Source organism: Esox lucius, chromosome 7 (assembly GCF_011004845.1).
Source record: "Esox lucius isolate fEsoLuc1 chromosome 7, fEsoLuc1.pri, whole genome shotgun sequence".
Lineage (NCBI taxonomy): Eukaryota > Metazoa > Chordata > Actinopteri > Esociformes > Esocidae > Esox > Esox lucius.
In genome coordinates, this window is record NC_047575.1 from 14,711,531 (window position 1) to 14,724,917 (window position 13,387).

At 43.3% G+C, this 13,387-nt stretch overlaps 1 protein-coding gene across 1 annotated transcript in view; it reads right to left on the reverse strand.

The window, feature by feature from the left end:
- kcnip1b (Kv channel interacting protein 1 b) overlaps window positions 1–11,141 on the reverse strand; it is a 43,049-nt gene extending 31,908 nt beyond the window's left edge. Inside the window, exons 1-2 of the mRNA XM_010894655.4 lie at window positions 10,754–11,141; window positions 10,116–10,281 (exon numbers count right to left, since the gene is read on the reverse strand). Of these exons, the coding sequence (XP_010892957.1) occupies window positions 10,116–10,203 (88 nt within the window). The 5' untranslated portion in view covers window positions 10,204–10,281; window positions 10,754–11,141. The remainder of the gene's footprint in view (window positions 1–10,115; window positions 10,282–10,753) is intronic.
- Window positions 11,142–13,387: the final 2,246 nt, after the last annotated feature.

Below are 13,387 nucleotides of genomic sequence, written 5' to 3' on the forward strand. Positions count from 1 at the left end.
AGGTTTAGTTTTTCTCTAACCATGACGTCGAATGCAAGCCATTACTGGATAATGTTCAAGGAAATATACCCCTTATCCTGTTGAAATAACATAGAAGACAAGAATGAAGGGACAAGCCTTTTCTAAACAAATGCATTTCTAAGTCCAGAGTGAAAACTAATCATACAGCCATTTTTTACTTAGACACAAAACATGCCCTCAGTTCATTGGCAATGAACCCTCACAGGGTTGTATAGAATACACGGACCTGCTCTCGCTCTCTCTCTCTCTCTCTCTCTCTCTCTCTCTCTCTCAAAGGCAGTGTGTTATGAGGACAGGAAGGCAGACCATCTGTCCCTCTTTCTATATCTCACCCTGATTTCGTTCCACCTGCTCTCAAGCTCTCTCAGTGTGTGTACATGTGAGCAGAGAAGACTGGCATATCAGAGGAACATCCCTTCATCCAACCCCTGCAGCCTGTTAATAGTAAGCTTCTCAGGTCTGGTCCTATCATCTTTGTTTATGCCAGAGATCACGATGCATCTCAGGCATATGTATTCATTATCCCCATTGCATTGTGGGAGGAAAGAGAAGAGGTGGACAAGGAGGGGGTAACAGTGTTGCAGGCCTGAATACATGTTTGCTTGATCTGATGTTCCATTTACATAAGTCTTGGCATCAGCCCATTCCAACAGTGCCAGTGAGCAAATAATAAGACAGAGAACCTTGAAATGGAAACAATGAGGAACATTTTGTAAACTGACACATTACAGTTGCAGCTTTAGCCTCAAGGAGAAGTCAATGAGGGGAATGTCTCAGTTCGACATGAATTCTGGTTTTCCATCCAAAAGAAAAAAAAACACATACACGCACCTGCTCACACACACACTCTCAAACAAAAGCACATGCATGCACACACTTACACAAACATATCATAAAAGCTATACTTGAATCAACAAACCACACACTGTCATTCGGTGACCATGGCCAAGACTGTCAGTGTCAAACCAGGCACACTTTACAGTTTTTTACAATTGTTTACACACTAAAATAAAAATGTCCACACAATTTGCTAAATTCTACTCCAATGAGCAAAACACCTCCACAGATTTGCACAACATTACACACAATGTCTGCTTCGCCCTTTTTGCAAAACATTACACACAGTGATTTGTAAAACTCTACACACATTTTCACACCTTAGACACAGATTGTGTCTAAGGATTGTGAGGATACTTCCTTGTCATTACAAAGCCCCGGATTGCCAATGACCACACTAATGAACGAATTGGATAATCACATCCACCAGGTGTGGAAGCACACATGTGCTAATTTGAAAACACAGCACTCAGGTGTGCTACAAAAGGTGAGCTAGAAGAAGAAGAGTGATAATGAGAGGGGGAGCTCAAAGAGGAGAGGAAGGAGGTAGAGGAAGAGGAGAAGAAGGAGAAGAAGGAGATAGAGGAAGAGGCCCAGGTAGAGGAAGAGGAGGAGAAGGAGGTAGAGGAGGATGCCCAGGTAGAGGAAGAGGAGAAGAAGGAGATAGAGGAAGAGGAGGAGAAGGAGGTAGAGGAGGATGCCCAGGTAGAGGAAGAGGAGAAGAAGGAGATAGAGGAAGAGGAGGAGAAGGAGGTAGAGGAAGAGACATTTACTGTGACATTTGACAGTAGGCTGCATGTGTATTTTTTTATATATATTTTTTTCCATAGGATTGAGGGTCGTGGACACCAAGCTGGAAGGGGCCCTAAGTTCACTCCTGCACAAGAGGCCGCCATTGTGAACATGGTTTTGACCAATAATTGTATCAGGCTGCGAGAAATCCAAGCCAATATCATCAGTGATGACCATATTTTCAATAACATCCAACGAGTCTCTCTGTCAACATTAGGTTGAATCCTCAAGAAAAATCTTATATACATGAAGCAACTGTATCGGGTACCATTTGACAGAAATTCAGAGAGAGTGTGCCAGGGCAGCGAGGGGGTAACATCACCCTTTGCGCTGCTATCACACAAAATGGGCTCCTCCACCACCATGCAAATCTGGGACCCTATAATGCAAATCTAATACTTGCATTTCTTGACAGATTGCACGAGATTGTCACAGCATTAAACCAAGTGGACCAGATGTGGTACATTGTCGCTTGGGACAATGTCTCATTCCATCGGGCTGCTCTGGTTCAGAATTGGTTCCATGAGCACCTGAATTTGAAGTCTTATACCTTCCCCCATACTCCCCTTTCCTGTTTTTCTCAGCATGGCGGTGGAAGGTATACGACCTGCGGCCCTGTGACCGTTTGCCCCTCATTCAGGCCATGGGGCCTGTGGTCATATCGAAGCAGCTTCTGTGCAGGGGTGGATTGGTCACATGAGGCGATTCTTCCAATGGTGCCTTGCCAGTGAAGACATGGCCTGTGATGTGGATGAAATCTTATGGCCTGATCCAGACGGAGAGATGATGAATAGTTAGAGTATTCTTGTTGCTTTTACAGTAGTTTTTCAAAGTGTATGTACTTCATGCAGTCATTTTTATTTGTCTACAGATTTTATTTGTTTCATTGATTTAATTGTTGGTTGATTACTGTAACTGATTATGGTAAGAAATTCTTACTTGAAATAAATACTTGAAATATTCAGTCTGCAGCATCAGTGTTGAGCAGTGCTTGGTTAGTTTATAGTAGGCCTATTTGTGTACATTCTCCCTATATCTCAAACTAATCATGAAGAATGTTGTGGGTTTGTCACAATTTTTTTTGTAATCTAAATTATCCCTTATATAACAATGTCTGGCCAAAAATCTATCACATGATATTTCCTAAAATCAGTTTTTTTACAAATGTGTTTTTTTATTTATCACAGCAGTGTGAAACTGGCTGTAATAGTGTCTGATCATTGAGGACTGTGTTGGTTAAATGAAAACTAATAGCATTTTCACAAATATGTGTATATGTTTTGACTGAAGTGTGTATGTTTTGACTGAAGTGTGTCATTTTGCAAACAATCTAGGAATTATGCAAATTGAGTGTGGTGTTTGGATAATTGAGATTATATTTAGAAAAAAAGAACCCGGTTTTCAAAATTGCGTGTGAACAATTGAAAAAAAAACCAGTATTATCAGTGATTATGTGGGATTGCCAACAGACAAAACATGTCAGAACGAAACACTTTGCTAAGGATGTGGTTTGAGCATTGACTGGAGGCAGAGAGGGGAAGTTCCCTTTGCGACTCCGTAGACAAGCACCATGGTCTGGGAGCGAATTAAAGCATCAACCTGAAGGAGTAAGCAGAGGAGTGGGTGACAACGATGCACATCTGGCACATCAGGATATTTTGCAGGAGTTGCTGGGGTTTGATGGCCCTCGTAGAGAGCCCTACTGACAGTGAGTGCGTAGGGCTACTGATGAGAGACGACAAGTGTGTAGCTAAGTACCTGTGCCAATGTGCTAGAGCATGAACACGCAGGAGTGAGTCAGAGCATTGAAGTTTGCGGAGAATGACAGGGCAGAGTCACACCAAGGGTTTAGTACTCTTGAAAGGGCACGCAACCTTGTTGACCACCTTGTTTTCAAAGTCATTGACAAAGTCAAGCCCACAGAGAGAAGATGGAGGGGGAGGAGGTGGAGATATGTTTCCTGGGGTTCGAGGAAGTAGCCTCACATTTGAAATCATACAAATGAGGCTTTGCGGCAGATAGAGGAAGAGAAGGTAGTGAGGAAGGAGTGGATGGACTAGTGGTCATTCAGAAGCTTTCCTCGATATTCACTCGGATGCTCGCAGCCCTTTTCTGTGAGCTTGTAGTGAGTCAGTTGGCCAACGCGTGGATGTGGAAAGGGAGGTTAGTAGCATTAAAGAGGAAGAATCATGAGACAAAGGGAGGAGAGATGAAAAGATAAAGGGTAAGAGCAGAGAGAGAGAACAAATACCGCATTAGTACATAACCATCTGGGTAGAGGTTCAGAGAACTGGGTCGGAGGAGAGTGAGAAAAGAAAAGGAGAAAAAAGAAGCAATGAGAGGCTTGGAGGGGTGGGGCAGTGGTGAGGTCAAATATGCAAGGAGTGAAAAGAAAGAGGTTGAAAAAATGAATCAAGGACAGAATTAAGAAGATTAAAATTGCCTAGTAATATGGTGGACAACAGATGTCAATGATGTTAAGCTTCAGTGGAGAAGGGACATCGACGGCATGTCATTCAAAAGGGGACATAGACAGGTGACAAGAATAGAAGAGAAAAACTTCACTTTGGAAAATGGAATCACCCTGTACCACAAACACTGTGACCAGGCACTCTGTGACCATGGGAAAACACTGTGACCAGGCACTCTCTGACCATGGGAAAACATGGTGCCCAGGCACTCTGTGACCATGGAAAAACACTGTGACAAGGCATTCTGTGACCATGGGAAAACACAGTGACCAGGCACTCTCTGACCATGGGAAAACACAGTGACCAGGCACTCTGTGACCATGGGAAAACACAGTGACCAGGCACTCTCTGACCATGGGAAAACACAGTGACCAGGCACTCTGTGAACATGGGAAAACAAAATTATCAGGCACTCTCTGACCATGGGAAAACACAGTGACCAGGCACTCTGTGACCATGGGAAAACACAGTGACCAGGCACTCTCTGACCATGGGAAAACACAGTGACCAGGCACTCTGTGACCATGGGAAAACACAGTGACCAGGCACTCTCTGACCATGGGAAAACACAGTGACCAGGCACTCTGTGACCATGGGAAAACACAGTGACCAGGCACTCTCTGACCATGGGAAAACACAGTGACCAGGCACTCTGTGACCATGGGAAAACACAGTGACCAGGCACTCTGTGACCATGGGAAAACACAGTGACCAGGCACTCTCTGCCCATGGGAAAACACTTTGGCCAGGCACTCTCTGACCATGAGAAAACACTTTGGCCAGGCACTCTGTGACCATGAGAAAACACTTTGGCCAGGCACTCTCTGACCATGGGAAAACACGATGCCCAGGCACTCTCTGACCATGGGAAAACACAGTGCCCAGGCACTCTCTGCCCATGAGAAAACACGATGCCCAGGCACTCTCTGCCCATAGGAAAACACAGACGAAGAGGGAGTAGCGGGAGTAGCAGTGTTTTGGGACAAAAAAATCAAGGGACTGAAGGGCAGCAGAGGCTGACATTAACGTTAATGACAGGAGACTGACGGTTTCAAACGCTGTCAGAGACTAGGTGTTCCACATGGGTTGTACGGGCGGGGCACTTTGGAAGGGCGGCCACCACGGAATGGGGCGGGACTAAAAACTACAAGCAGACAAACAAACACGTATGGAAAACACACTGTTGACAAAGCTACAAAACCATAAGATGATACCGTATAATGTCTATACTGTATGTTTCTATTTAAGCTATGATAAAACTGTGTGAGAGTGATGTGCGGTCTTCCCTCTTAGCTTTCTGTGTTTGTCTTTTCAGGGGACAATGCGGTGTTATGTGAATGTGTAACGCAATAAATAAGTAACGGATTATAATGTTTTTAATATAATCTTCATATATAATGTGGCTGTTCATTTTAATGACCGTTGATACATGAAGGCAGAGCAGACACGCATATCCTGTCAGATGCTGAGTTAGAGACACTGAAATACTGAAATATCACTGCAGGATGCTGACACAGCAGGAAAGTAGCAACAAAGCCCCGGGAGCACTATGGAGCATTCACCAGGAGGCTACGGCAGGTGGATTTACACCTGTAATCGCCCAGATGTGCCACAATGATCACACCGCTGCTCTCTGAAAATGTCAAGTACTTTCTCAGTATCTTCCAGGGCTTAGCACACAAAGCTGTAAAGCACGCTAAGAAATTGGAGAGGCGGTATTGCTTTTGCTGACTGTAAAACACCCTCCAACACGGACACACCACTCAACACGTAAACGACACGTTAAACCCACCAGGACACATGTGGGTTGTCACAGGATATTGGGAAAACAGCTCGCTGTTGTACTGAGTTGTGCTGAGTTGTACTGGCTGATTGGAATTGTTATATGTCCTTTCTGTTGTATCTTTTTTTTCCGTTACTGAGTTTCTGGGAGAGGAGAATGGATCATGTGCGTGTGTGGTGGTTCTGCCTGAGGGTTAAACATGCAGCTGAAGACAACGCATACCGCTGTTGGGATCAATTCCATTTGGATTCAGAAAAGGTACACACAACTCTAATTAATGGTAATAAAATCTGCCTTGAAAAGCATTCGAATGAATTGGAATTGGAACGTAGGGGGTGCTTTGTGAATTTGCCGTAATGGAAATGAAACTGACCATGACACACACAGTTCTGTGGCGTTGTGGGTTTCACCCTCCATTACACCGATGGAGGTTAGATCACGTCTAGAGGAGGTTTATCCAGAAGAGTAGAGACAAACAGAATGAGAGAGATGGACTGACTGTTGCAGCGGTCCTGAAACAAGACCAGCCATCACACTCATTTTTCAAAAATCCAACCAACAAATTCCGTAACTGTCAGTGACAAGGAATATTCCTCATCCCATAAACACTATCAAGGGAAAGGGGAGTGAGGAAGCTACACTTGCAACAGCACTTATTCATTAGAAATGAAAATGTGAAAAAGGGAACAAAGTGCTGTTTTGTCACCAAGCACAACCTGTATGTGTTTTTCATATGTTTTTCCTTAAGTTTACTCTGGTCGAATATTTATTTAGCATCTACTTCCAACAGACCCAAGGAAAAACTGCTAAACTCTGCCTAAACATTAGATATCATCTGGCTGATTTGACAAAGTTGAACCTGATAATGGTTAGCTTGTGCCTCCAGTCAATCTGTCTTTTAGATATATTGAGCAGTATTCTGTTATGTGTCACTTCTGTCTGAGCTCTGTACCATGAGCTCTGTACCATGAGCTCTGTACCATGAGCTGTTTACCATGAGCTCTGTACCATGAGCTCTGTACCATGAGCTGTTTACCATGAGCTGTTTACCATGAGCTGTGTTCCACATAGCGCTTTCCTGCTGACATAGTGATAACAGGTGGGGGATAGAGACAGCAGTCCACTGACACCAGGGGAGGAGGAGACAGATATGGTTAGATAAGAACAGAGGAGGAAGAAGAGGACAAACTGAGTGGTGACAAAGGAGAGGAGTAATGGGCAGTATATTTTGAGTTGCCAACGTGTGTTGGTAGCCAAAAGGAGCGACGTTTGAAGTAATTGCTGGATGAAAACATAATTATTGTGTTGTATCACATTACAAGGTAATGCATCATAAAAGTTTAAAGACAAATCTCACTGGGAAGACATATCAACCTAAATTAATAAAGATTCATTAGTGAACTTTTATGATTAGACTCGTGAAAAAACGTGTGTACTGATCAGCCCTGTATATTAAAATGTATCCCCATTCACATGGAGTTTATATGAGTAGAAGTTGTTCTTTGGCTAAATATTCCCATACATTGACATAACAACCACAGAATCACAGAATGTTTGCTAAAAGGTAGAATAGGAGGGTGCAGTAGCTGTGCTTCAATTAGCTCATTTAGTGAAGGACTGCTGAGAAGAGGACACACTGTTGGCTAAATGAAACAGTTCCAAGAGTGTCTGAAAAATCATCTCACGGTCTCGCATTGGAATGTTCTAAAAGTGGACATGCATGTATGGCATTAGGTGGTGTGTGTGTGGGAAGTGCAAGCGCAGTTAAGCCACATGCTTCAATATCCTCATCTTCAAGATACATCTTTAACCCTACAGTAGCTAATGTGACCTTTACCCTAGAATAGCTAATGCCATTGTTACCCTCCAGGTGCTGATATCCATATCATCCTACAGTAGATAATGTCACTGTTGCCTTATTGCAATAATGTAACTTTTATCCTAAAGTAACTGATTTCACTGTTACCCGTGGCTAATTTTACAATTACACCACAGTACGCTATGTCATATTTCCTAAATAGTAGCTCATTTCTCTGTTACCTTAGCTTGTATCACTTTTAAGTTTGAATGCCTTTATTGCTCTACAACTGCTACTGTCAACCACCTACAGTAGCTAATGCCACTGTTACTCTACAACAGCTAATGCCACTGTTACTCTACAATAGCTAATGCCATTGTTAATCTACAACAGCTAATGTCACTGTTACTCTACAAAAGCTAATAACATTGTTACTCTACAACAGCTAATGCCACTGATACTCTACAACAGCTACGGTCATTGTTACGCTACAACAGCTAATGTCACTGTTACTCTACAAAAGCTAATAACATTGTTACTCTACAACAGCTAATGCCACTGATACTCTACAACAGCTACTGTCATTTTTACGCTACAACAGCTAATGCCACTGTTACTCTACAACAGCTAATGCCACTGTTACTCTACAACAGCTAATGCGACTGTTACTCTACAACTGTGTCTCCCAACCTTTTTCAGTTACTGTACCCCCAACATTTTTTTGCACTGCTTTCAGTACCCCTGAAGTACCCCCTCATGTTAATTTCACTAGTAAGTCTATGATGTCATGAGTGTTTTCAAGTACCCCCAGGGGTCCTAGTACCCCTGGTTGAGAAGCAATGCTCTACAACAGCTAATAACATTGTTACTCTCCAACAGCTTATGCCACTGTTACTCTACAACAGCTAATAACAATGTTACTCTCCAACAGCATATGTCATTGTTACTCCACAACAGCTAATATCCCTTTTATCCTTGCTAATGTAAAATTCTACCTTGATCAATATTTAGGTTAACTTTCTTTATAAGATATAATGCTTGATGGAGGATATTATGGAAACATAGTTACTTCCTTTCTTTGTATTTTACGCACAACATCCTATGCACAGTATACACTCACCTAAAGGATTATTAGGAACACCATATTAATACTGTTTGACCCCCTTTGGCCTTCAGAACTGCCTTAATTCTACATGGCATTTATTCAACAAGGTGCTGAAAGCATTCTTTAGAAATGTTGGCCCATATTGATAGGATAGCATCTTGCAGTTGATGGAGATTTGTGGGATGCACATCCAGGGCACGAAGCTCCCGTTCCACCACATCCCAAAGATACTCTATTGGGTTGAGATCTGGTTACTGTGGGGGCCATTTCAGTACAGTAAACTCATTGTCATTTTCAAGAAACCAATTTGAAATGATTCGAGCTTTGTGACATGATGCATTATCCTGCTGGAAGTAGCCATCAGAGGATGGGTACATGGTGTTCATAAAGGGATGGACATGGTCAGAAACAATGCTCAGGTAGGCTGTGGCATTTAAACGATGCCCAATTGGCACTAAGGGGCCTAAAGTGTGCCAAGAAAACATCCCCCACACCATTACACCATCACCACCAGCCTGCACAGTGGTAACAAGGCATGATGGATCCATGTTCTCATTCTGTTTACGCCAAATTCTGACTCGACCATCTGAATATCTCAACAGAAATCGAGACTCATCAGACCAGACAACATTCTTCCACTCTTCAACTGTCCAATTTTGGTGAGCTTGTGCAAATTGTAACCTCTTTTTCCTATTTGTAGTGGAGATGAGTGGTACCCGGTGGGGTCTTCTGCTGTTGTAGCCCATCCGCCTCAAGGTTGTGCGTGTTGTGGCTTCACAAATGCTTTGCTGCATACCTCGGTTGTAACGAGTGGTTATTTCAGTCAAAGTTGCTCTTCTATCAGCTTGAATCAGCCGGCCCATTCTCCTCTGACCTCTAGCATCAACAAGGTATTTTCGCCCACAGGACTGCCGCATACTGGATGTTTTTCCCTTTTCACACCATTCTTTGTAAACCCTAGAAATGGTTGTGCGTGAAAATCCCAGTAACTGAGCAGATTGTGAAATACTCAGACCAGCCCGTCTGGCACCAACAACCATGCCACGCTCAAAATTGCTTAAATCACCTTTCTTTCCCATTCTGACATTCAGTTTGGAGTTCAGGAGATTGTCTTGACCAGGACCACACCCCTAAATGCATTGAAGCAACTGCCATGTGATTGGTTGATTAGATAATTGCATTAATGAGAAATTGAACAGGTGTTCCTAATAATCCTTTAAGTGAGTGTATAGCATAACAGTAAAGGAGGATTCCAATACAAATGACCCAAAGAAAGCAGTGGAGCTAAAGCCGAGGAGGGCATGGTACCTTTTGTTAGGGTCCCAGAGACGAGTCTGCGTAAAGACTGGATGAACTTGAGTAGCCCCTGTCTACAACGGCAGGTACAGCCAGCCATGCTGACTCAGAGACAGGGGTCAACTGGGCCCCTGGGGTGTCACTGGAGCGGATCTGCCACTGTCCTCTTCACCCAGCCCTGAGGGAGTACAGAAGAGTAGAAGAGGTCTTGCAAAGTGTTGTTATGGAAGAGTGGAATGCCTTCTTCAAAGAGTTGAGTCTAACGTAAAGAAATGCCTTCACTGGCTCCTCAGACAATTTTACTAAAAGAGTTTCTAATGAAGGAATTATGAAGTCTCCTTTTGAGAATATTGGGAACATTATGTATCGGGTTAATATGTATAATATGAATTCCTCTGTTGTTACCTGTGATGATTCAAGTGTCTCATAAGTAGACATAACGGTCTGCCAGACAATTTGTAAAATGCTCACTCATTTACTTACACATTAAATTTTACTTACACAAACACACACATTCAATCACAAACATACACACACACACAAACCCACACACAGCAGAAACGCAAGATCCTAAGCTTGCTCTGTTCAACAGACACTTAAACAGCCAGCAGCAAAACACACAAATGTTGGTAGGTAAGAAATATCCAGACCTCCGTCTCGCAAACTTCTAAAAGGAAAAGTTGTGTTCTGCCGTCAGACCAGAAGGAAGAGATGAATAATTGAGTGGCTTGGGAAGCGGTAGAATGCAGACCATCGTGGAGAGTCCAGCACACTGCGGAAAGTTCCCTGTGTCCATGAAGACGACGAGTGCCTCTTCTCCTCTCTCCTCCTCTCTATTCCATTGTGATTGCCCGTCACCCTCTCCCTCCTGTCTGGGGTGATCCTCGGCAGGTTGCTGTGGACGGCAGGTCTGTGTGTCTGCTTCTAGCTACAGCCCTGGGGCTGTGCAGGGCTGCTCTACACACTGGTGGAGCTCCTCTCCTGACAAGATCCCTGCAGCAGAGATAGCCAGCTACTGCCACCGCTGTCGGCTCCCTCGCTCTCCCTCCTCCCCTTTTGCACACTTTCTCTCTTTTCTCTTTCTTTCCTTTGGTATGTCACTTTCTGTCTGACACACTCTTTCTGCCCCTTTATAGTGTAGCCCTCTTGCTGAAAAGACAAAAATGGGCATCCTCCTGTCCTCGCTTCCTATTCTATAGCTGTTTTATTGAAGGAAATAGGTTTGTGCCAAACCTTGATTCCTGAACCCTTGCCATTTGCTCAACCCTACTGAGGATAATGTTTTGTCACGGTGGTGGAACGTACATTACCGCCATGAGACACAGATCACCCAGTGTCTTTATTTGTGGGAATACCTGGGAATAGAGCTCCTAAACCAAACTCATTTGTAAGATCATTTTTGCCAAATTACTTGGGTGGGATTACCTGTGAGGAATATTTGGCCGGTGGGCCTCCTGTTGCCAAACTTGCTCTACACCAACACAGAAAAACACCCTGAAAGGCACTGCTGTGTATCACATTAGCAGCCAGATTTCTACTAAGACGCAACAAAGACGGGTACTGTATTCAACCACTTGCCGCTGACTGAAAACAACACCCTGGCAGGGAATGGGAGGAGGGCATCTGGGCTATGCGCAGTGTCCTGCCAGTACAGTTAGAGGCACACGGCTGCTCACAAGGACAGCAGTAAAAAAACAAGAGAACTATAACACATTTGCGATACACGAAAGAGAAAATGGAAGCGGACAGAAGCAGACGCAGAAAAATGAGCTTCTGTAGGCAGTTGTAAATGTCTAATAGGCAGCAAGATGTTTCTGTGGCGAGAATGGACGGGTGGAGGAATAGAGAGCATATACATGTCAGTGGAGGAGGTGGGAGGAGGTGGGAGGAGGGGATGACTGATGAGAAGTGAAGGATGCACTCTGTTAGCTGGTTTAAATATGGATGGCCATTAAACAGAGGTAGTGAGAGACATGTGGGAACGGTGTAGCGAGGTTAGTAGCAAACACATCATTATCACACCGAAGTCGTTTGGGATGGATGCCACTCACTACGATGTTACTCTTCATACAGTAGTTGGCACTTCACACACTCAGTTAAAACCCGATTGGTGAACAGGAGATGTACGGTAGTGTTATAATGTTTGCATTGAATTGTGGTTAATTATGTAAATGTCCAGAATATCAAACTGGTTTTCCGATATCTTTGCACGTCAACTCTTTTCTGGGTTTGTAGTGTGAATGAGCATAAATGCTCTGAAGTTGATTCATCTTGTTTTGATGACTTTTCCGGTACCAGTCTGTGAGGTTTGAAGTCAATGAGCAGACTATTGTGAGGTATAAGTAGCACGGACTATGTACTGTGTGAGGACCCATCATGTACTCATTAAATGCATTCAAAAGAAAACAGTAGATGGTTAATTCCAGGGCACATAATATGCTGTTAGCAAGATAATCTCCCCACTTTGCCACTACAAAGGTACAGTGTAATTACACAGTGGTGCTAACACTAAGTACAGAAACCAATTTATATTCCCATTGGGATGTTTTCATGCAAAGCTATCCCAGTGTCTTTGTCCTGTGATCATCCTTGAAATGTTTCTTGAACTCAATTGGAGTCCATCTGTGGCATATTCAATTGACTGGACATGATCTGGAAAGTGATATGGAAAAACCTCTCTCTATGTAAAGTCTCAAAGTTCATAGTGCATGCCAGAGCAAAAGCCAAGACATGAAGTCCAAGGAACACTCCATATATATGGAAATGTGCCAAGGAATTGATCTGGGGAAAGTTATACAAAAAGTGTTTAAGTACTAAACTTTCCCATGAGCACAGTGGGCTGCATCATTGTGATATGGAAGAATTTTGGAACCACCAACACTCTTCCTAAAGCTGTTCAGCCGGCCAAATTAAGCATCCGGACATGATAGGCCTTGGACAGTGAGGTGACCAAAAATCTCACTCTAATAGAGCTTCAGAGTTTCTCTGCAGAGATGGAAGAACCAACCAGAAGGACAACCATCTCTGAAGCACTCGGCCAATCAGGCCTTTATTGTAGAGTGTTCAGATGGAAGCCACTCTTGCCACGACCCAACCACCCTGATCTACATGAGGTATCTGTTTTGTTTTTTAAATTGGTATTACACTGCCAGTTATTTCCTTTGCCATTATATGATAGTGTAGATTTACGTGAAAAAAACAAAAACATTTTAAATAAACACAACACAATCTGAAAATTGTAACAGGGACTCAATATTTTCAGAAAGCACTCTAAGCAACGTAGC